General features: G+C 36.4%; 1 protein-coding gene across 4 annotated transcripts in view; it reads right to left on the bottom strand.

The window, feature by feature from the left end:
• si:ch211-281l24.3 overlaps window positions 1-25,329 on the bottom strand; it is a 50,702-nt gene that overhangs the window by 19,430 nt on the left and 5,943 nt on the right. For 3 of the 4 annotated variants that reach the window (XR_012391026.1, XM_068213786.1, XM_001338864.9), the window contains exons 1-19: window positions 18,819-18,986; window positions 7,194-7,291; window positions 6,613-6,699; window positions 6,400-6,516; window positions 5,932-6,051; window positions 5,637-5,771; window positions 4,353-4,460; window positions 4,151-4,246; window positions 3,915-4,028; window positions 3,625-3,741; window positions 3,028-3,090; window positions 2,671-2,766; window positions 2,435-2,548; window positions 2,144-2,260; window positions 1,549-1,626; window positions 770-1,190; window positions 578-631; window positions 386-449; window positions 214-303 (exon numbers count right to left, since the gene is read on the bottom strand). Coding sequence is in view for 3 of the 4 variants with exons in the window: in XM_068213786.1 (XP_068069887.1) it covers window positions 214-303; window positions 386-449; window positions 578-631; window positions 770-1,190; window positions 1,549-1,626; window positions 2,144-2,260; window positions 2,435-2,548; window positions 2,671-2,766; window positions 3,028-3,090; window positions 3,625-3,741; window positions 3,915-4,028; window positions 4,151-4,246; window positions 4,353-4,460; window positions 5,637-5,771; window positions 5,932-6,051; window positions 6,400-6,516; window positions 6,613-6,699; window positions 7,194-7,288 (2,086 nt within the window). In the remaining variant the exon portion in view is untranslated. Of the gene's footprint in view, window positions 1-213; window positions 304-385; window positions 450-577; window positions 632-769; window positions 1,191-1,548; window positions 1,627-2,143; window positions 2,261-2,434; window positions 2,549-2,670; window positions 2,767-3,027; window positions 3,091-3,624; window positions 3,742-3,914; window positions 4,029-4,150; window positions 4,247-4,352; window positions 4,461-5,636; window positions 5,772-5,931; window positions 6,052-6,399; window positions 6,517-6,612; window positions 6,700-7,193; window positions 7,292-18,818; window positions 18,987-25,329 lie in introns of those variants that run through there. The other variant, XM_073923984.1, reaches the window with a different exon arrangement.

Consider the following 25,329-nt stretch of genomic DNA (forward strand, 5'->3'; position numbering starts at 1 on the left):
TAATAAATTTTCTATTTATTGAAATACTTTTATTATACTTTTCTGCGAAAAAAGGGATATAAAATATATCATTTTAATTCTTATTACCAAAATTATAAGCACTTTGTTTAGACATCACACACACAATTGATTACATTTTATTTTAAAGGCTGAAAAAACAATCTAGTAACTTTTTGTTTTAATACTTCTGTTGCTGCTGCTCCATAGACTCACCTTGTAAGAATGAATTACTGTGACTGTCATACAACATTCCAAGACTCAAAGAGTGATGCAGAGCAGCCATCTCAATCACATCTGAGAAATCTGAAATGTATTATTATTAATTAATTAATCAAAACATTTTAAACAGTTGGCAGTCTGCAAGAGTACCATGATATTTACTCACCAATACAATGGATTTCAAATCCTCCACACAAACGTTTTGCCTGCATATCTCTTTCTTTCAAGGCCTGAAAAAAAATTTTAAGCCAAATTTTAGTATTTAGTATTTTAGTATTTGAAAATATTGTTCAAAGGTCTAAACTAAGTTTTATCATAAATAGTTTTGCCCCACCAAAATCTATCTATTAATAATTACCGCCTTAAGGTCATCTTCTTGTGATTTGCCGTCTTTTTGTGGTAAACGTATGGCCTAAATAAAAAGCCAAACACATAATTATACATAACTAGACGGACGGACGGACGGACGGACGGACAGACAGACAGACAGACAGACAGACAGACAGACAGACAGATAGATAGATAGATAGATAGATAGATAGGCAATCACCTCTACCAGTTTGTGTCTCTGCAGTGCTGGTACTGTATAGTGTTGTCTGACGTGGGTCTCGCAGTAAGATGCAGTGCAGGTCAAACAGGATTTAACAGCTTTGAGCTTCCTTTCAGTACAGATATCACAGGCCACATCTTCAAATCCAGCAAAGCACTTAGCAGGAAGAACAGGACTAAACCCTGCCCTCTTCAGTTCCTCAATCAGATTAGCCAAAGCTACATTTACATTTAACATAGGACGACCTCTGAACCTCTTACTGCACTGAGGACAACTGTAACTTTTTGGTTTGTTATTGCAGCTCCAAAAACAGTGTTTGCAGCAACTGTGTCCACAAGGGAGGGAAACTGGATCTTTAAAAACTTGTGAGCAAACTAAGCATCTGTAGTGATCCTCTGTCAGCAGAGTGGCTGAAATTGTACTGTAAAACATGAGGTTATTACAATTTTGACTGCAATGATTGTTTCAACTGCCACACAATAACTATATTCATGGTAAAATTAACAAATAAATAGTAACTGTTAAATAGTTAAGGGGACAGCAACTGCACATAAACACAACAACATTGCTAACCACTTATTTTTAACAAAATGGATTTTCCCCTCTATATTCCACTTTTTTTTACATAAGAAAAATTCCAAATTTGAATATTGAGTTAAGATCTTATTATATAAAAAATACAGACTTTGATCAAATCCAACATTATATAACATAAAAATATAAATGATTAATGAATACACAGCAAGCATACCACATGCATAAAGTTTTTTGTTTCATACCTGCAACTTTGTGACTGCTCAATTTTAAGAGATTCAGTTTTTGATGGTTCTGGAGATGCTGCTTTACATGGTTTTAGACTTTAAGAATGGGAAAAGTCAACAGAAGATTAACGTACAAGAGACTTGATATTCAAAACAACCACAATTGTTGCTATTTATAGATTTAACACAATTTGCAACTATTTGATAAATTCTCATGCTTTTAATTTTAACATGATAGGCTGATTCACAGACTGAGCCAACTTTGCAAACTGTGATAATGATGGTGATGGAACTTCATCTGATTTCAGCCTGTAAGTGTGTACAGTAGTCAACATTTGAAGTGAATCAAAATGCTTTTTAAATTTGTCCTAATTGAGGAGTGGGTTTTGTTCAATGGTTTTAGGTCAATTTTGATGAAAGGTTTTGATCCACTTCAGTTGTTTATTACTGAATGTCAGGTTATAAACAAGTATAAAAAAGAAACATGAGAAACACACAAGATGACCCCAGCCTTCCTTAAAAATCTTTTGTCTACTTTCAGTGTGGTTGATAAGAAGATCATTAATATACACAAATATGCACATACATTTCAAACCAAAAAAAGTTTTCATACCGATCAACATTGTTATGCTGAGTTTTGTCATTGAACACAATTGGCCGATCCATTGAACTGATGCTATTTAAAGAGAATAATGAGGTTACAGGAGAAGGTGCCTCATCTGGTCTTTCACTGTAGACATGAGAGAGAAATTTCAGATTTTGACCTGTATAGTGTACAGCCTCACTAGACCTCACACTTTGGTACATAAAGGGTAAAGTGGAATTGTTCTGTTTAATAATCCATTTAAACAGGCTGGACTATTAGATGTAAAGATTTGCATAGAGATCTCATTTAATCTCATACCTTTTGAGCCTTTCACTTTGCTTCTTTCCAAACACAATTGGTCGGTCCATTGACAGCTCACTTTTCAGAGATGTTAATGTAGGTGCTGGTGATGCTGCTTTACATTGTTGTTGACTTTAAGAATGAGAAAGAAAACAAGAGTTTAGTATTGCACATGACATATGCTATGCAAAACTGTAACATTGTTTAAAGAATCATAAATTAGGCGGATGAGTTGTAACATTAAACTTTTGTACTTTTCATTTTTAAACACAGCTGGCCGATCCATTGACTGATGACTCTGCAGAGACAGGGTTGAGGGAGCTGGAGATGTTGTCTCAAATTGTCTTTTTCTTTAATACAAAAAGAAAGAAATTATTGGTTTCCTATACCAAATGATGTTCTTTCCAATATATTGTTTATCCGAGAAGCAATAAAATATGCTTGAGGTGCTGCTTCATTTGATTTTAAACTTTAGGAACAGGAAAAACACCCACATATTTAACATTGTAAAAAAGATTGTGCTATATAAAACAATCATAGATTTAAACATATTTTATTTATAAATGTCAAGCATACATTTTTTAACTCCCTTAAAGACTAAATTCACATACCTCTCATACTCCATGTACTTTTGAGACAGTCCCTCATTCAATTGGCGCACTGATTCTAGTAACCTGGAAACAAGACTTAGGCTTACAACATGAAGTGATATAAATACACAATGTTGGACAATGAAACTGAAACACTATCTATTTTAATGTTGGAGGTTTCATGAATAAATTTGAGCAGCGTGGTGGCCAATCTTTATTGATTGCTCATTCTACCAGTAAGAGCAGAGTGTAGAGGTTTAATTAGCAGAGTAATAGCAGAGTTTTTGGTGATGGAACTTCATCTGATTTCAGCCTGTAAGTGTGTACAGGAGTCAACATTTGAAGTGTATCAAAATGTTTTTTAAATTTGTCCTAATTGAGGAGTGGGTTTTGTTCAATGGTTTTAGGTCAATTTTGATGAAAGGTTTTGATCCACTTCAGTTGTTTATTACTGAATGTCAGGTTATAAACAAGTATAAAAAAAGAAACATGAGAAACACACAAGATGACCCCAGCCTTCCTTAAAAATCTTTTGTCTACTTTCAGTGTGGTTGATAAGAAGATCATTAATATACACAAATATGCACATACATTTCAAACCAAAAAAAGTTTTCATACCGATCAACATTGTTATGCTGAGTTTTGTCATTGAACACAATTGGCCGATCCATTGAACTGATGCTATTTAAAGAGAATAATGAGGTTACAGGAGAAGGTGCCTCATCTGGTCTTTCACTGTAGACATGAGAGAGAAATTTCAGATTTTGCCAGTATAATGTACAGCCTCACTAGACCTCACACTTTGGTACATAAAGGGTAAAGTGAAATTGTTCAGTTTAATAATCCAATTAAACAGGCTGGACTATTAGATGTAAAGATTTGCATAGAGATCTCATTTAATCTCATACCTTTTGAGCCTGGCACTTTGCTTCTTTCCAAACACAATTGGTCGGTCCATTGACAGCTCACTTTTCAGAGATGTTAATGTAGGTGCTGGTGATGCTGCTTTACATTGTTGTTGACTTTAAGAATGAGAAAGAAAACAAGAGTTTAGTATTGTACATGATATATGCTATGCAAAACTGTAACATTTTTTAAAGAATCATAAATTAGGCGGATGAGTTGTAACATTAAACTTTTGTACTTTTCATTTTTAAACACAGCTGGCCGATCCATTGACTGATGACTCTGCAGAGACAGGGTTGAGGGAGCTGGAGATGTTGTCTCAAATTGTCTTTTTCTTTAATACAAAAATAAATAAATTATTGGTTTCCTATATCTTAAAATGGAATTTAACAAACTAAATATAAAATGAAAAGGATTCACCATCTCATAAAATTTCATACCTTGTATAACTCAACTCTGTTCTTTCCCACTGAGTCAGGCAATCTGACTGATCGCTTTCCCAAGATGTTAATGAAGCTGCTGATGATGCTGCTTCATGTGAAATTAAACTTTAAGAATGGGAAAGATAGCAAGTTTTTATCATTGTGCAAAGATTATGTTATATAAAACAATCATAGCAGTTATTACGGTCCAGAATTTATTATTATTATTCGTTTTTTTATTATTGTGTTTTGTTGTCATTTGGGAATGTTGTTTCTTGAATATTAATTGGCATTTAGTTTTCTTTGAGGTTTACTCTGCCTTGCACTTGCGACTAATTCTGCGCTGTCGGCTTCATAAGCAGAAGCTAAATGTGCATCTGTGTGGCTCTTTGTTTCCAGCGTATGTCTGGCTGACTGTCCTGTTTTTGCGTTGTTGTGAGCATGACCCGTACTTCCTGAGAATCTCTATGTATCTTGCTGTCCTGATGAAGGTTTGAGAAATCTGTGTGCGTCTTGTGCAGCTGCTGCTGAGGAGCCATGCGGGTGTTGTTGCTGTTTGTTTATTCTTTGTTAATCTATGTTTAATGTTTGTTTGTTTATTTAATTTATTATTTTGATTGAGTTAACATTGCTAAATTAAATGCATATGTTTTAGTTGCCATTATATTTTGGGAAAAGATGCGTATGTTTGTCTTTAAACAGAGAATTGTACTTGAGTTGCGTGTCCTTTTTATGTTGCTGACACCTCCCCATATGAGCATTATAAATTAGGGTTCATAACACAGTAAAACCATTTTATTTATAAAACATCAAACATATATTTTTAACTCTCTTAAAGACTATATTCACATACTCCTCCATGCAGCTGTGTTTTATTTTTAAATACAATATTCGCCCTCCTGATCTTTTTTTCAATTATTTCCTAAATTTTGTTTAAAAGAGCAAAGACTTTTTCACAGTATTTCCGATAATATTTTTTTTCTTTTGTAGAAAGCTCTATTTGTTTTATTTAAACTAATTAAAACAGAAATTAAAGAAAAAAATATATACTGGGGGCTAATAATTCATATCTTAATGTAATATGCATATGAAAACTCTAAAACAGATAACTTTTTATTGTCATAAATGTATTTTTTATGCTGCATACTTACAAAATACTGCATATTTACAAAATGCTAAAGACATACTTATGCTTCATACTCACAAACATACATAATTTATGTAATGACTAAAACTGAGTTATCTGTTTTTACAAATTAAGTCATCATATATATTCTAACAATAAAAAACAAATTCCCATACTTCATGTAGTTATGGTCGGTTTCATTTGTGAACACAATCGGCCGATCTATTGACTGATCACTTTTTGCAGACATGTATGAGGGTGCTGGAGAAGTTCTCACATAGGCTCTCATTCCTGAAAGTGACTTTAAAAAACTGGGAAAATAAAAAAATTAGGCTTACAACATGAAATGGAATCAAATAGATAACATTGTTGATGTGTATATGTACTGTATATCTTAATTTATCTAAAATCTAATATATCTTTATTTCTTAATTTTAAACACCCCTCCTCCAGTGCACTATAAACACTTACATATTATCTGCAACGGCATGTTGAGTTGGATCGTTCAACATAGTCTGCTGATCCACTGACTGAGCATAGTCCATAGTCAGGTTTGAGGGTAATGTAAATAACATCTCATCTTGTTGCATTCTGTAAATGAAGCACATTATTACAATAAATGTAAATTATGCATTAAACATGATAAATCACCAAGCAGATATAAAATCATACTTGAAGTTGTAGTCATTTTTCAACTTATCCATTTTTAAATCAAGATCTTCCTGTTTAAGACTACAATAGTATACATGAGGTTATAAACAATGTTACAAACAAAAGATAAAACATTGCTTTCATTATTTATTTGTTTTTTTAGGATGAGAGAAAGTTACATGATATGTAAAAAGAGATTCAGGTGAACTATTTAAGATTCTGTTGATTACAGGATTATTGATATACACATAAATATTCTACTTCTAAATGTAGATTATCATACAGTACCTTTTAACACCATGTATCTGGGTTGTGTCACTGAATGTAGTTAGGCAATCCACTGAGTGATTGCTTTTGAAAGAGCAGTATGAAGCTGCAGGGGAAGGTGCCTCATCTGGTCTTTCACTGTCAAAATGGGAAATAAAAATTATGCAAGATATTGCATTTTTTTGTTATCATTTAAGCACACCATATAACTTCTGACACAGTTAATTATCATACTTTTCTCCCATAACACCTGCTCCATTATACAGCACACTTGATTGAGGAAGTGTGGGTCCTGGAGATGGTTCCCCATTTGTTCTCAGACTGCAGGAGAATACATAAAAACAAACACATAAATAAAGATACACAGAAATAAAGATACTCACATAGCACACAGTAATGTGGTTTTATTTAAAAAAAAAAAGTTTCTTCTTTATTCATGACAGAAAACATGAATAACTTAAAAATGTGGGTGGATGATCACTAAGGGTTCCACTGACAAATGTACATTGACCATTTGCTCTTTTACTTGTGGATTGGAGGAAAAAAAGGATGTTGTTTAAGAAAAGTGTTATACTAGTGTTTTGAAACCTAAACTAACTTAATGCTCCCTAATTTAAACAAATGACAGAGAACGAAGAAAATATTAAGATACTGTATGTTTTAACATCAAATTGTGAAACATTGGAAACCTGTTCAATTAAGTTGTTAAAAGTAAAATACTTTCATATCTAAGCCTAATGTGCATACTATTCCCAGGCTGTTTTCTCAGAAAATGTGGTGCCACCAAAGCTTTGGGTGTGTTTGACTGTATTTACCTGTAACTCTGTTTAGCCCAATTTAGCCCATTTGCCTGCTGTAGGGCAGGTGGATGTTGAAACTGAGAATCGAAAAACTTACGCTGTACCGGCATACTCTGTCATAGAGGGGGAAAAAGAATAAAGAAAAATAAAGGGTTTGTAATAAACATGAAACATATATTATCATCCAGCCATTGTTATTAGAGCTTAAGCAAAATGAGCTAACCAACAGCTCTCTCGTGTTTTTGACAGCTTATGTCAGTGACCTGAAATTGAAAAAAAAGTAATAGCAGCCAGCATGCACTGCTTCGAGTTACAGTAGATGCCACTGATCTGTGTGAATCTACGTGCCTGCTTTGCTTTCTAAGCATGAAAAATCCACCTCTGAAGAGCACTTCTGAATGGCAATAATCATGGCTACCACACTGAAGAATTATTCTTGACTGATATGTTAAAAATGGAAAAAAAATCTAAAAAGCACCCTGGAATGAGTGATTTGGAAGGATACAAATAATAAACAATTCATACCCATTATTCTTTGAGTAACGTTTATTTATAAACAAATTTCGAGAGGAGCACATGCTTATGATTGTTCTCAGCTGTTCCAGCACCAGTTCATGACCAATCAGATGATTCCTAACTCACTATAAATAACCACAGTTCCCCTTCATATGGGAACTACTACGTCTGTCTGTATAAAAAGACTTTGGGAGTGCTTTAGATGACCAATCATTTCTGAAGATATAAAACGGGCCAATGAAATGCTAATTGAATTGGCGAAGCTTAGCTTCACAACTGAAACTAATGAGCCAATTAGGGCTAGTCGGTTGTGTGAGTTAGCTCGTCAGAATTGTTGCTTCAGATTCGATCTGAGACCTTTCTCAGAACCCTTTCTGCTGAGCTGACTTCCAGTCGAAGAGAGCATTCCTTTCACCAGTGCGAGAAAAGGCATTGTTGCAGCGGTCGAACTGGGTTTCGAGGGTTACAGTGGGGGCTAATCCGTTGCCTTTATGCCCGCGGACCCCTCGCTCCTCATCAGTGCACTCTGTTTTTGCTTCAAGTGTGCGTGCTGGTCCATCCTATGGGTTAGCAGCGCTCTAATTAGATGACACCGGGGACGTGATGTCCATCGAAGCATCGGAGGGTGGGTTGACATGCTCCGATGAAGATCTGGACCCCCTGCCACCCTCCGGGGTTGTCAGCGAGGTTTTGGACCTGGAGTAGGACATGTTAGCCGTGTTATACCCGGCTGCTTCGGCCGTGGGACTGGAGATGGCTTGTCCCCCAGAACCGCGGCCGGACTGCTTAGATGGGTGCTACGTGGGGGTAAAAAAGAAGGCAAAGGCTTCCAGACCCCCCGTCCCCTTCTTCCCGGAGGTACACAGAGAGCTCACGCAGGCATGGAAGGCACCTTTTTCTGCCCGGACCTCTTGCGCTCCTGCTCTCACCTCTCTCGATGACGGAGCGGCCAGGGGTTATGAGGCGATTCCCCAGGTGGAGCGGGCTATCGTGGTCAACCTGTGTCCGCAGAGCCACTCCACTTGTAGAGGTCCACCCAAACTCCCTTCCAAAGCGTGCAGGTTTACTGAGTCTCTCATGGCCAGAGCATACACCTCTAGCTGAGCTTGGGCAATATGCGAGACTTGGACAAAGCCCGCTTTCTTAACGCTCCAACCAAATTGGCGGCAACCAAATTCTCAATAAAAGAGCAGTTTCCTCTCTCTCTGGATGCGCAAACCCAAGCAATGCCAGTCTGGGACGCTCCGCCTTCCATCTCACAGCGCCGGGACCCTTCACCTCAGGCCCTCGGAGTGCAGCAGAATAGACTCTTTTTTCTCACTCTGGCCTCACTGTGGGATCCAGGGAGGAAGGTAAGAGAGATTCTCTTATTTTCCGCTCTTCCTCGGGCCGCACCGCTTCCCGGGATGAGCACTCCCGTCACGAGCTGCCCCTCCGCTGGCACGTCAACAATCGCTTTGATGGTGCCATTAGCGAGCACTCTGTCAGCTTGGTTAGCGCTGCCCAGCACGTCGTGGTGGCTCATACGGACGGTCAGACTCAGCAACGTGATACAATTCGCTATTCCTCCTAAGTTCACGGTTGTCTTTTTCACGAGGTTCATCCGCAAGAGCGCCCCTGTCTTGCGAGAGGAGATTGCTGTCCTCCTGGCGAAGTATGCAATCGAGCAGGTCCCTTCAGCCGAGATGAGATACGGGTTTTAAAGCCCGTATTTCATTGTTCCCAAAAAGTGAGGGGGGAGGGGGTGGGGGGTGGGGTAAGGACAATCCTAGATCTGCGCAGACTGAACTGTCATTTACACAAAATGCCTTTCAGAATGCTCACGCAGAAACGCTTGATTCAGAGCGTCCGTCCACAGGATTGGTTTGCAGCCATAGACCTGAAGAACGCATATTTTCACATCCTAGCACACGTATCCTTTGCTCCACTCCCTCAATAAACACCCTACGAGGATTTATATCGCCTCTCTGTGTCCGTGTGATCTCTACCTCGTGACAATATTTAAAGGACATAATCACAGAGGAGAAATCAGATGCTCAAGACATAATCTTTAAAACAATGACATACTAAAAATGCAGCAAATATATGACAGACGTTTGCAACAGCTTTTTTTTTCCACGGAGCGAAGCATCATCCACCCACAGTTGTTTAAGGCGGACACGAACTAAATAAATATAAACATATTTCCTTGAAAATGTATCTTTTAGTAACGAATTTCGTTTTGTATAATGTGTAGTTTAATTTTAATGTATATTTTGTTGGTCAGATATCTACAGCATAAACAAGAGGAACGTATAACATCTGAGGTAAAGCGCTTTAACACAAGCCCGCTATATGCTTTAGCGCCAAAACAATCCATCAAACTATTTTCACGGTTTCATTTTAGTTCATTAACTAAGCGCAGTCTGAGCAGCATGAACTGCAAAGTCTTTTCGCAGCACTGATAGATTTCTTGGGTTACCTCAGAAGAATAAACTTGGATGGAGCTCAGGAGCTCGCTGTGTAAATGGAGAGGCTCCCCGGCTGGCTCCCCGCATGTTTTCGCTGTGATGCGCGATTTGTAAAATGAGAGTCTGCATACGCCTATTCGTGCTAGTCTGTCAGACAAATTTGGTTAAAAAACATGCGCGGATATATCGAAGATATGCGCATAACAAGGTTTTGTGCGACCCGCAATATGGGATGTCAAGAGGGTGACAGCATAAGTAAGGTAAACTGCACACACTTGATTATGTAATGCATGGATGCGTCTCAGCGCAAAGCATAACTAAACCTTTACATGTCCATGCTTAATCAGTCATCGATAAGGTCTATCAATTAAAGCGTTATTGACAATCAATAGATCAAGTAATCATTAGCATCCCTAAATAAAATACATTAAAGTATATTTCAACCTAAATTCACCATAATCACCATTAAAAGGAGAGTTCATCCAAAACTGAAAATTCTGTGACTATTATCACACGTTGTTTCAAATCGGGTCTTTGGTTGTTGAAAACTTGAAAAAGTAAATGCTGAATAAAGATTGTTCTTTTGTTTATTATTTTATTATTTATATTGTCAGACAGCTAAAAAATTTCCCTAAATGTGTTAAATCAGCTGCTCAAGGCCATTGGCATGCTGAAAATCTTATATAATTGATAGATATAACGATTTTACATTTATCGTGATAAATATCGATATCGAATAATATGAAAAAAATTATCGTGATGTTTTTTGCCATATCGCTTAGCTCTAATCAACTGTATCGGGGGTATACGCTCCTGCCGCATGTCTCAGCTCGCTCGTCATCTGCTCCTTTGGAGTCACACGCGGCTGATATCGCTGCATGCCATCCACATTCCGGGTAGGGATGCTCAAAATAATCGATTAACCGTTAACCGAGAGGGTGCGTTTGAAACCGATTAATGCTATCAGTTAAACGATTAAAAATATTATTTTATATATTTGTAGTTTGGCTGCATAAGGGGCCGATTGAATGCGCCTTCGCATTAAGAGGGGCATCTTTTGCTCACGGCTCATCCCAGAGCAGCAGTTTGTGTTGTCAAGACAACTACAGAGAACTTTTAAAGAGCTTGGTTTCCGCTACATTCATTCTTCAATGGCGGGAACCAAAATGCATCCATCCACGGCTACATTACCCTTTCAAAACATTCAGTCATTGTTGTTGTTTTTAATAGAGGATTAAAATCGCACCAAAATGTATTAAAAGGTAAGTGAATTATAACAGCGCAAACTTTTCTGTAACCATATATAGTGCTGTGCGCTATCTGTTGGCGTTACGTGCTGACTGACTGACTGACAGCTGCGCGATGCGTGAGGCCAGCAAACTTGACGAAGCTTTCAGTTAAGATGAACACAGTTTCTATAGTTATACTTTATTTATAGATAAAGGTATATGGCTCTGCATATTATCACTCTATCTTGCTGGAGTTTATAGCCATTTCGCTTTACTTCAGGACGCATTAATGCCGCTCTGAAGGTCTAATCGCTGTTTTAAGTTATCCAGAGCTGTATGAATGTACAAATCTTGAATATCACAATAGTATTAAATATTACAGTTGTAACAACACGGACAGCAACACTTTTGCACAATCGATACCCAGCTGATTCAGTCGTTTCATAAGAAGACCGCGCTTCTTCTATTCTTTTTTCCTTGTCAACATAAAGGCAGTGAGATGCGCCTTTTCAGCCCTGATGCCATTTCGGCTGATGTTGACCTGGATCTGCATCATAAACGCAACAAATAGGCTTTACATTTTATTTTACAGCTTATAAAGCATGTAAGCATGTATGCACATTAATGCAATATCATATTTAAACAACAAAACTGTTTACAAAAAGTCAACATATGCGCACATTGTTGTTGTCTTTTCATCACGCAGCGTGCGCACTTAACCGCAAGGGAGAGAGAGGAAACCATATAGCAAGTAATAATCTTTAAAATAATGATTTCGATTAAAAAATGTAAAAGGTTTTGTGATTATAATAATAACAGCGGGGCATTAAATAAATGCATATTTTCCGTGGAGCGAGCAATTTGAGGAAGTCAGCTATTTTTATTTGACGGAAGATAAAAACATATGATTGGAAAAAAAAACAGCCTATGCCGGTTATTAAAAAGAATCAGTCAGTATTTTCGTTTTGTAATATAAATTAATTATTTAAGTGAAATAATTTAGGGCAGTCCTATTTATTTTATTCATTTTATTTAGTTTATTCTGTTCTTCTGTGCTAAACACTGCAGGTGGGTGAAAATGCTATTGTTATCTTCTATTATTAATATGCTAGAATATAAAAATAAATCAGTATTTAAAAATGCAATATTTAATGTGTCGGACACAAAATAGACACGTCAATTTGTTTAATATAAAATGAATAGTAATCTGACCAGTTCACCGTTAATAACCGATTAACGAGTGGCGGTTGTCGATTAGCTAAATTAACCGAAATGAGCATCCATAATTCCGGGCAAGCTCAACCGTGCAGCCGATGCGCTCTCACGGCAGCTAGTGTCTCGGGGAGAGTGGAGACTTCTGGGAATTCCAGATCAATCTGTTTGCTTCCACCGAGAATGCACATTGCCAGCTGTATTATTCCCTGACCGAGGCCCCCCTTGGCACAGATGCACTGGCTCACAGCTGGCCATCCGGCATGTGCAAATATGCGTTTTCCCCAGTGAGCCTAATCGCACAAACTTTGTGCAAAGTCAGGGAGGACGAGGAGCAGGTCTTGTTTGTTGCGTCTCTCTGGCCCAACCGGACCTGGGTTTCGGAGCTCACACTCCTCGCAGCGGCCCCTCCTTGGCGCATTCCCCTAAGGGAGGACCTCCTCTCTCAGGGATGAGGCACCATCTGCACCTACGCCCAGATCTCTGGAACCTCCACGTGTGGTCCATAGATGTAGCGCGGAAGACTTAAGTGACTTACCGCCCGCGGTACTTAACACCATCCCTCAGGCTAGAGCACCGTCCACGAGGCATGCCTACACCCTGAAGTGGAGTCTTTTCTCTGAGTGGTGAGCTTCCCGCCGAGAAGACCCGCGAACTTGCCAGATTAGCATTGTGTTATCCTTTCCTTAGGATAAGCTGGAGTGCAGGCTGTCACCCTCCACACTGAAGGTTTATGTGGCTGCGATCTCCACTCATCATGACGCTGTAGATGGCAACACACTCGGGAAGCATGATCTAATTATCCCATTCCTCAGAGGCGCGCAGCGGTTAAATCAGTCCCGCCCCCCTAACATACGTTCTTGGATAGACCCGTTAGGACTAGAGAGAGATCCGTTCGAGCCACTCGAGTCAGTATCTCTTAAAATTCTGTCATTAAAAACAGCTCTGCTGATCGCATTGGTGTCATTCAAGAGAGTTGGGGATCTGCAGGCATTTTCGGTCAGCAAATCATGCCTTGAATTCGGGCCCGGTTACTCTCACGTTGTCCTGAGACCCTGGCCTGGTTATTGCCCAAGGTTACTACCACCCCATTTAAAGATCAGGTGGTGAACCTTCGGAGGAGGCAGGCTCAACCCACTCACTGCTTTGTTCTGTTCGTGCTTTGCGCCTTTACGTGGAACAAACGCAAAATGTAAGATCATGTGAACAGCTCTTTGTCTGTTACGGTGGTCGGCAGAAGGGAAGTGCCGTATCAAAACAGAGGTTGGCCCACTGGTTAGTTGATGCCATCGCCTTCGCTTATCAATGCCAGGGCGAGCCACGCCCTCCTAACATGAGAGCGCACTCTACAAGAGGTGTCGCTTCCTCAAGGGCGTTATCACGCGGCGCCTCTCTCACAGATATCTGCAGAGCTGCGGGTTGGGCGACACCTAACACATAATCTTCGAGTGGAGCCAGTTTCCTCCCGGTTAGTGGGTAACCCCAATCAATTGGGGAGGAGGGGGGGGGGATCTCCCAAACCCGGAGATGCGTGCGCTTTATTCTACTCTGCTAGTAAGTTTCCCTTCTCAGGCGAACCCTAGAGAGTTCCTCCAAGGCCCCCGTCATCGACTCAGCGGAGGAGTCGAATGCATGGCTCAGTGTGTGGTACGCTCATTTGGTCTACACGCATATTGAGGATCGGTGCCAGCTATGTGCATCCCCACTTGGTGATGCCATATGCATTATTACCACGGTGTGTTCCCCCTTATCAGGCGGTCCCGTGTCTTTCCTAACCGCTAACCAGCTTATCATATGTAGCACTCTTTAGGGCTAGTCCATATGCCTCCTTACCATCAGGCCTCCCCTTCTGGGTAGCAGGTGGTCTACGCCGCGTCCTCCTAGGGCTGTGCAATTAATCGAAAATCTGATTTCGATTTTGATTTTGCCTTCTAGTGATTATGAAAAAATGAATAATCGAGATAAACGATTATTGCATTATTTACCGTCCCTTTTCCAGTTGTACACGTGTTGCTAAAAGCGCGAAAGACCGCATGATTCTGTGTGCCGCGCACACAAAGAACAGAAGCATGCAGTCAGCATTCGCTCTCACTCGCACACTGAGATGAGCAGAGCGCAGTCAGCGCACACATCTAAAGTCATCTTAACGTGAGCGCTTTAATGGTCAAATAGGTGTCAAAACGCGGTGTTTAGTGATTATTCATATCAACCATCATTTGTGTAATAAACAAACAAGTTGAGAATCAAAAGCGAAAGAGAAACTATTAAAGAGACAGCGCGCGATAATCCTTCTGCCACCTGTTTTTATGATTATTAATCAAACAACAAATGGAGAACATGCCTCTGCTCTTGACTAAAGGTCTTTTGTAGCTAAAGTGTTTCTTAGAGTGAAGATGCTTAAAGCACAGTTTGTTACATATTTTTATTCTGTTGTATTTATTTCTCTTTCATTTGCAGTGTGAAAAATAACTGTATACAGTTGAAGTCAGAATTATTAGCCCTCCTGAATATTAGCAACCCTTTCCCCCCCAATTTCTGTTTAATGGAAAGACGATTTCTGAACATAATAGTTTTAATAACTCTTTTCTTATAACTGATCTATTTTATCTTTGTCATGATGACAGCACATAATATTTGACAAGATTTTTTTTTTAAATACATGCATTCAGATTCAAAGTGCGATTTAAAGGCTTAATTAGTGTTATTAGGCAGGTCATTGCATAACAGTAGTTTTCTTCTGCAGACAATCAAAAATATATTGCTTTAGGGGGCTAATATTATAGACTTTAAAATGGGTTTCAAAATATTTAAACCTGCTTTTATTCTAGCCAAAATAAAAATGCCTTTCTCCAGAAGAAAAAATATAAGAGGAAATACTGTTAAAATTCCTTGCTCTGTTAAACATGATTTGGGAAATATTTATTTTTTAAAAGGAGCGCTAATAATTTTGACTTTAACAGTAATCGTTTTGAATAATCGTGATTTCAATTATGACTAAAATAATCGTGATTATGATTTTTTCCCAAAATCGAGCAGCCCTACGTCCTCCCCCTGCGGGGACCGACTCTTTTCCAACGTACTGTTGTATTTCAAAAATCCCTAGTCTATATTAGCTAGGTAAAAGCACACTTACGACCCCCGATTAAACATTAAACATTTATTCCCATGTATGGTGATATGTTGGGCCTAGGGGAAGGTTGCACTCTTGGTGATGTCAGTGCGCACATGATTTGGCTTGGCAAACTACACATCGGGAGCGTGACGGGCTTGGTTGCTATGACGCTTTCCATACAGTCTCCCAAAGTCAGTTTATACAGACACACATAGTAGTTCCCATATGAAGGGCAATGTCCAGGTTACATACGTCACCACTGCCACAGCACCTGAGTCTCCACCAGGTAGCTGTGCGATCGGCTCTTCAGCTGGCAAAATTCTGACGAGCTAACTCACACAGCCGACTGATAAAGCCCTAATTGGCTCATCAGTTTCAGCTGTGGAGCTAAGCTCCGCCAAATAAATTGGCATTTCATTGGCCTGTTTTTATATCTTCAGAAATGATTGGTCGTCTAAAGCACTCCCAAAGTCTGTTTATACAGACACACGTCTGCGTTCCCTATTCGCTAATAGCACCCAAAGCAAATTGAACACACAAAATGTATACCATAGTCAAGCTTTAAGTGATTAGACCTCTTCTCACTCATCTATATCCACTAAGCTACAAATAAGCGGGGGGGGGGGTCATCGAGATCTACCTGAGCTCAAACTCCCCTCTCGCCTTTTAAACCAGAGGAAGCAGAGGGCTCAAGGATAATAAGCTCAGGGCTATATCCCGGGACACTATGCCAAATAGCTTTAATTATCAATCATCAGCTAAGTGTAAACTCTTTAAATATATTTAATTCTGTGACAAATAAGCCTCGTTCAATTCAATAGCAATGTTTAACTGACTCACTATAACAACAAGTTATTGTCCAGTGATAAGTCTAGTCTCTATGTGCAAAACAAAGGAACTGGTTTGGCAAGTTATATTTGTCACTGTCAATAATCCAAATGTTGGAGATTTCCAAACCAGGGCAAAGAAATATATAGACAAAAACATCAATAACACAGGCTTTTTTTCTTATATCGACAAAAATGATTTTGTTTCTTCAGGTATATAATATTGTGATTGTTAAAAATTGATATTGTGATTACACAAACACATATAATGTAAAACAAAATAGTACACCTACTGTATTCACAAATCTGCACACATCATGACTTATATAACAAATGTTATACATTCAAACATTTCAAAGTAAGACACAAATTACCATAGCTACTGTAGTTAATGTTTGACATTCATAAGATACTCAGTTTCAAAAACATTAAACTCTATGTGAATTGCCTGTTCTGATATATACAAATTGTGTATGATCCATCTTCTTTTGGTAAAATAATTTATATTTTAGAGATTCTGTAAAAGTTTTGCTAACTTTTCAACAAAACTATGTGTGTGTGTGTGTGTGTGTGTGTGTGTGTGTGTGTGTGTGTGTGTTTGTACCTATAGAGTTAGTTTTATTTTACAAAGTGCATATTCCTGGATCAATATCTATGTTGATCTTGGAACAACATTCCAATAACCCAATCAGATTTAAGAAATAAGTTTATAGTTTGTTAAACTTAAGCTTGCAGATAAAGTTACGTGCTTCTACATGATCATTATCCAACTATTATTCCCCTCTGATGTTGAGAATATTTTACAGATAGGGTTGGGTTTAAGGGTAGGGAATATGTATAGATTACATTTTTTAAACAGAAATGATGTTCCAGGATCAACATAGATGTTAATCCATGATACCCATTTATATGATAACTGTGATTTATGGCAATACAAACAAATGACTCAAACATGACATAAAAGTTTATATTTGAACTTCACATATATAAAATGTCATATATGTATGCAACATATATTTCAGAATATAGGAAAAAAATGCCATATATGTTTTTTTCCTTTTTTAACCATTGAAATTACAAATGTATACATTTATACTACCAGTCAAAAGTTTAGATTCAGTAAGACATGTTAATGTTTTATAATAAACTAATTCTGCTCACAGATGCTGCATTTATTTAATATAAAATACAGTAAAAAAATCATTGTGAAATGTTATCACAATATTAAATAACTTATTTTATTGTATTTTAAAATTTAATTAATTCTGGTGGCATAAAGCCCCATTTTTCAGTGTTACATCATTTTTAAAATATTGAAGTATCAAGATATGGGCCCTGTTTCAGAAATGAGGTTAAGTGAAAACTCAGAGTATTTTAACCCTGAAATGAGAGAAACTCTGGCTTTTCCGTTTCAAAATGGCAGGATTGTTAAACTCGAGAAAGCAGGGTAAGTCAAGCCTGTTTCTGAAAGAGATGTAATTTTTACTCAGAGTCAGTTACTGTGGTAATCTAACCTGCTCAAAATCAAAGTAAAATAACTGAAGCTCTCTGTACTTCATTTTCAGAATATTTATTGTTATAATGTTTTTTTTCCTTTGATGTAGATCTTTTGTACTGCTCCTTGCTGCTTTTGTAACAATTTTAATATATTTTATTTATTTTAATAGTAAATATGCCTTGCAATGTTGATTGTTCCCTGTTTTGTGATGTAAACTTTTTGCAAAAAAAAAAAAAAAATTAAAATAAAAAATCAACAACTAAATCATATTGGGGCGGCCACCACTGGCCACCTTTTGGGGGCACCCCTACCAATGCTAGAATTTAAGCTGAATTTCAGGTTACATAAAAAAGTCTAATTCTGTCATTACTTATTAACACTCAACAAAGTGAGTAGATGACGACTATATTATTATTTTTTCGCAGTTTTGACTTATATGTTGGTTATGAGATTTGAGTTTTCTAAACACTTTTATTGTGATTGTGTATGTGTGTGCGCATTTTTGTATTTGAATACAGTGTGTGTGTGTGTGTGTGTGTGTGTGTGTGTGTGTGTGTGTGTGTGTGTGTGTGTGTGTGTTGTGTGTGTGTGTGTGTGTGTGTGTGTGTTGACCCCCTAAAATAGCAGGGGCCACCCAATGTAAAAAAAATTGTAGCTTCGGCACTGTGGCTTTCTTCGTTAAAAAAAAAAGCTAGCTATCCTTTATAAGCAGAAAAATAAACATCAGAGAATTGCGCACTTTTCCCCTCCCCCATCATAGCGTATTGATAAAAGATGAGTAAGAAATACAGCTTACCTACAGTAGAAAATGTATCCGCTGAAAGTTAAAAATCCCGTTCAAATTCACAATGTCGAACATACCTTTACGTGTACACAACTGCAACAAAGAATTAGTATCTTTTTAAAATATCATATCTGAACAAACGTGTAAAATGGCGACATCAACGACGGCTTGTGGTCTACTTTTAGTTTCGATTCTTCTCTCTCCTTGTGCCTCACTCATAAATTGGCAAGCCGTTTTAACATTAAATCTATAACCCGTATGTTTCTAGTACTTATATTTTAGATACTAGTGCTTATTCACCAGATACCAGAAATGGATACTATAACTTATTTTAAGGATACTAGTACACAATTAGTAAATACTAGTGGTTGTTTGAAATGTTTCTAGTTTGGACTAGTCATAATACGAGTAAAAAGGCACTGACTAGTAAAAAAGAATTGTTACTAGTTATAGTTATAAAAAATACTCTAATAAATAAATTCTAGTACTAATGAATAACTACAAGTATCTATTTAATAGTCACATCTAATGAATTGGTGCCAGTATCTATTTAATAAGTACTAGTAAGCTATGTATTAAATAGATAATAGTATCTAATGAATAAGTACCTATTAAATAGAAACTAGTGTTAAATGATTAAGTACTAGTACCTAATGAATAAGTACTAGTATCTAATGATTAACTACTAGTACAAAAATATATGTACTAGTCCCAGCTGGAATACACACTAGTCAAAACTGAACAGTTGATATCTCAATGACAGATCCCATAGAAATCAATAGAAATTTTTTTAAATGTGTTACTATAGTAACAACAGAATAGTTACTAATCACTATTAAAATAAGAACTATCAATTTAATAGGTACTAGTACCTAATGAATAAGCACTACTACATATTAAATAGTAATAAGAACTAGTATCTAATAAGTACTAGTAATGAATAAGTACTAGTATCTGTTTAGTAGGTATCTAATGAATGGGTACTAGTATCTAATAAAGTGAGCACTACTGTGTTTTTATAAAGGACTATCTAAAGAATAGGCACTAATATCTAATGAATAAGCATGTAGTATCAAATGAACTAGTAACATGAAAATAGATACCAGTATGGGCTATAGATTAAATGTCAAAACAAATTAGCTTTCAAATTAGCTTTAAATCCTCACTGCGTTAGTCATATCAATTCACTCTATTATAATGTATTGTGGGTTCTTCTAATAATGTGCAGGCTAAAAAACAAAAACATGAAAATTTATAATGTATAATGTTCTAAAGTAAGGTGAGGCAGTGGTTTACATGTGGGCATTCCAACACACTCTCTAACCCTCTAAATATCGCCATTTCCCTTCCCCCCCCCCAATACAAAAGATCCTCCCTCTAGTTTAGTTCAATCATCAGTTGTTAGGCAGAACAGCAAATCTACACAGTCAAAGTTATGCATACACTTAACAGAGCCTGCAAGAGAGTAAGCTTGAGCCCCTGCAGTCCGTTATTGTTCCTGTAAATGAGCACACTCTGGAAGAAACAATGTAACATTCCGTTGATAAAAAGTACAGAGGAGTTAACTTCTTGGTTATCAGTCACAAAGGCACAGCTGTTATGGAGCAAAATTAAATGAGGTTAAGCACATCCGCATAAGTTCCTGTAATTAGTTAAAAACAGAATTAAAATATTAATGCGAAGATTATTTTATTAATGCATAGGATGAAGTTAAAATCATCAGACATTCCTTCAATGACAAAGCAGATTTTTCTTAAAAACTATTTATTGCATTGTTGTTTACAGTCAAGCAATCAACATAAAATAAAATTTAAACATGACTGTTGTAAAAAAGATATATGAAATAAGTAGTGTTTTTAACAAAATCAGTTATTAAATTAATAATTTTCAGTAACTTCTCTATGTAAAAAAATTATACTGTAGCACATTTCACACACAATGGTAATTCAAAGTGCTTTACATAAAGAAGGTAAAACTATCATAAAAATCCCAACAGTAAAAACAAGGAATTAAAAAAGGTTTAACATGTTAATTAAAATAATAAAGGCACTTAAGCACATAAATTGTTGATAATACAAAAAATACAATGGGGTCCATTTAGATGTAGCACAGTGCTTATTTAGTAATTGCAATGCATATGAAATGGCCTTGGCATGTTAGTTGCAATGCACTATGCACAAGCTATTTTAAACAATTAATTGTTAATTTTTAACAATTAACGTTAAGTAATATTTTAATCGGTAATATAGCAGATTCATGGAAAATTACATTGGTAATTAGCATTTTTGCCGCAACAAATTTATAAATGAATTTGCATCAACTACATTAAAGAGAATCTTTTCATTTAAAGTGAATTAAATATTGGAGTTCAGGATTACTTGCAGTCACACACCTGGCTCGTGTGTGTGTGTGTGTGTGTGTGTGTGTGTGTGTGTGTGTGTGTAGAGTAGGTGAGATGAGCTGGGGAAAAGGCAGGCAGTGGGCCAAACAACTGTGAGGAAGGGGAGGGGAAACTGAACTGTTTCTAAATGCATGTTTTTTTGCATTTGTTTTATTTCTACTTACACAATTATTTAGGAATACATACATATATTTTTCATGTACCCTTCACCCAACAATGGATCTGGGATTTACATCCATGCTAAGCATGTAATTTTGTCAATCCTGAAAAGAAGATAAAGGTTAGATCCAACAACACCTTATTCAGTTTTGACAGTGCTCCCCTAAAAGCAGGGCCGGATTAACCAATGAGCCTTATGGGCACAGGCCCAGGGGCCCGTGCGCACTCGAGCCCTTGCGAGGGGAGGGAAAAAAAGCCAATTTCGGAGTGTCTTTTTAGGCTAAGTGCAAATAGCGCTCCTAAGGTATTCACGGTGATTGACAGAGGCAACATGAGTAGAAGCAGGATTACAGCATGAGTGGCGTACCTCGTAAATTTCATATTTGCATATTTTCATATGTGTTACAGCATCTAAATAGTGATTATATTCTATGAACAGTTATTTTCCACCTGGTGTTAAATGTTAGCAACATAAGGTTTATATTATTATATATAATTGATCTATGCTGTTTGCCTACTCTTCATCATGAGGAGAGTCGAGAAAATACATGAATAGGAGGAGAGAAGTGTGTGTATTATCAAAGACTCAGATTCATAGATCCAGACTGGAGGCATTGTGTTATATGCCATGCCAATAATATGCTTTAAATATGCCTTAAAAAAAAACAACAAAAAAACAATGTGTGTGTGTGTGTGTGTGTGTGTGTGTGTGTGTGTATTAGCACTATATTATATATAGTACTGTTTCAGTGAACTTGAATAAGTATAATATAAAAAGCATTAATTTTCACTAGTTTTATTAGTATTTTTTCAATGCTATGAAAAATAAGGCAAATCTTTGTAGACTATATATATATATATATATATATATATATATATATATATATATATATATATATATATATATATATATACACACACACACACACACACACAGTTGAAGTCAGAATTATTAGCCCCCCTTTGAATTTTTTTCTTTTTTAAATATTTCCCGAATTATATTAACAGAGCAAGGAAATTTTTACAGTATGTCTGATATTATATTTCTTGAGAAAGTCTCATTTGTTTTATTTCGGCTAGAGTAAAAGCAGTTTTTAACTTTTTAAACACCATTTTAAGGACAAAATTATTAGCCCCTTTAGGCTCATTTTTTTTCCGACAGGAAACCATCAATATACAATATCTTGCCTAATGACCCTAACCTGCCAAATTAACCTAATGAACCCAGTTAAGCCTTTAAATGTCACTTTAAGCTGTATAAAAGTGTCTTTAAAAATATCCAGTCCATTATTATTTACTGTTATCATGGCAAAGATAAAATTAATCAGTTATTAGAGATGAGTTATTAAAACTATTATGATTAGAAATGTGTTGAAAAATATTTCCTTTTTTAAACAGAAAACGGGGGAAAAAAACAGGGAGGTGAATAATTCAGGGGGGCTAATAATTGTAATAAAGGCTAATAAAGACTTCAACTGTATGTATGTGTGTGTGTGTGTGTGTGTGTATATATATATATATATATATATATATATATATATATATATATATATATATATATATATATATATATATATATATATATATATATATATATATATATATAATTTATTTAAATATGTGGTCAACAAATTATAGATCCATTTCCTTTAAAAAACATTATTTTATTCTTATTTCCTAAATTCAACTATAGGGGGCCTTACAAGACAGTTTGCCCAGTGGCCCCTGAGTTCTTAATCCGGTCCTGCCTGAAAGGAAGACATGCTAAGTCTTCCTTTTCATCAATTCACATTACTGTAGCACTATATTATGCATTAACTAGCTTTTGTATTGGTTCATTGAATTTTGTACAAATAATTGTCAGCATGAGTGGTCAGTTACAGTGAAACTGAATAAACAACAGCAATTAAACTAAATTATATAAAAAAGTAAGTGTTAAAATATTTTTGTCAACATACTGGCATAATCATAGATGTACTATCTTAAAACATTACACTCTGCTGTGCATGGTTAAATACTAGCTGTTGTCCTCTGTAAGTTAACTATAAGTCTAAAAAAAATAATGTTTTAGAATAACAAAAATATAGCACAATCATATACTACAAAACATGTATTGAACAACTAAGCACATAAAATTGATACTCTTAATTTTATAATAAAGTTAGTGAAATGTGTATGTGTTCTATTTTTTATTTTTATTTTTACATTTATATCCAACCACCACACGGAGTTTTTATTTTCAAAAACAGCCCTCAGTAGCTGGAACATAGCATGGACGGTTGGTGTGATATACCTGTTTTGCCATGGATATATTTTTACTGGTAAGAATACAAAAAAAAAAACATAGCTCTGTAACTGGTGTGAGTTATAATTTGAACAGGAGTGCACTGATTCGTATTAGTAGAAAATGCAATTACGATGAGTAACACTGAATGATTAAAGCTAAGTTGGCTTGCCATATTTAAAAGTTACATCAACTAAGGGAGGGGTCAGACTTCGGGAAGTTCAGGCACCTCCCAAATTTGTTTTGTAACAAACTAAAGGATCAAGCATTGTAGCTACATTTTATCTGACGAAGTAACAATTGAAACACGCTGTTTATCACATTCATAAGTAAGGTGTTTACTCAACAGAGTAAGCCCTTTTTAGTATGTGAACCAAATTTGTGTAGGCTACAAATAACCACTGGGTAGGGAAGAACGGGGTAATGTGAGACATTGGGTAATGTGAGACACCCCCTGTATGTAGGCAACGGATTTTATCACTCTATAACAATTTTGCTTTAAAGCTTCTACCATATCCCCATCTACCATGAAGAATAGGAATTCCTAGTGCTGTGGAAAGCATGTTTTTTTTCCACAACTATACGTTTTTTGCATGTAAAAGTATTTTTTTTTTTGCCGTCAACTTAATCAACTGTTGTGCCAAAGCAAATTTATTTAAGTAGAAAAACTTGTATCATACATGTTGATGAACTACTAACATATAAAGCCATGTGATGATGCTAGCTGAAGTTTAGCCTGAATTGCTAAAAAATAAAAATCTTCTCTAAAAATCTCCTCTGTGTCGTACACAGTACAAAATGACGTGTATCTCCTGTACGTATCTCCTGTACAGTACAGAATGCGTTAAGCTTGCTAAATTTACATACATTTTCGATCACTAGAAGTTTGCTAGTTTTCTCCCCTCGACTAAACTTTCTGCACCGGCACCGGCACCGGCGGTGACACCCAAAAGGCAGAGGAAGATGGCGTCGGACAAAAGTTTGAACGTCAAAACATTAGACCTCAAGACTTTTTTGAAAAAAAACAAAGAAAAAAAATTCATATTGTGCATTTCACAAATTTATAAGATAAATAAGATGGCCAGCAACTGTTATGTAAAATTAGGTTGTGCAGTTTTTTTTTTCAATCTCGTGTTTTTTGTGATGTATTTCTTTTGTTTTTGAGGAGTATTCAGCAGAAGTATTCAGTAGTTTTCTTTTTTTTACTCATAAAAAAAAAATTTGGTTTAAGATTTTTGTCCTTGTTAGTCAACAGTAGGAAGTTCATAATACTATGCCTGCTTGAGGGATAGAAAAAAAAAAAAAACATTCTGTCTTTTATCCACTTGTTGCAAACCTGTGTTTCTTTCTTCTGTTGAAAATAATATATTGAAGAATGCTGAAAAGCAGCAACCATTGACTTACATAGTATTTTTTTCCGTGGCTGCTTTGTTTCTAACATTTTTCCAAATAACCTTTTTCAACTGAAGAAAGTAATTCTTGTTTTAGAACCACTGAGGAAGTTTTCATTTTTGGGTAAATCCCTTTAAGATACTGTAACTTTGTTTTGTTGTAAGTATGTGCTCAACTTATGCTTTAAATAAATGCCCTCTGTTGCCATCTGGCGTATAAATTTGGTATTTCTTTTTTTAAAAAGTACGTATAGCTGCTGTGACAAAACAGTATATTTTACGATAATT

Source organism: Danio rerio, chromosome 15, assembly GCF_049306965.1.
Source record: "Danio rerio strain Tuebingen ecotype United States chromosome 15, GRCz12tu, whole genome shotgun sequence".
Classification (NCBI taxonomy): Eukaryota; Metazoa; Chordata; class Actinopteri; order Cypriniformes; family Danionidae; genus Danio; species Danio rerio.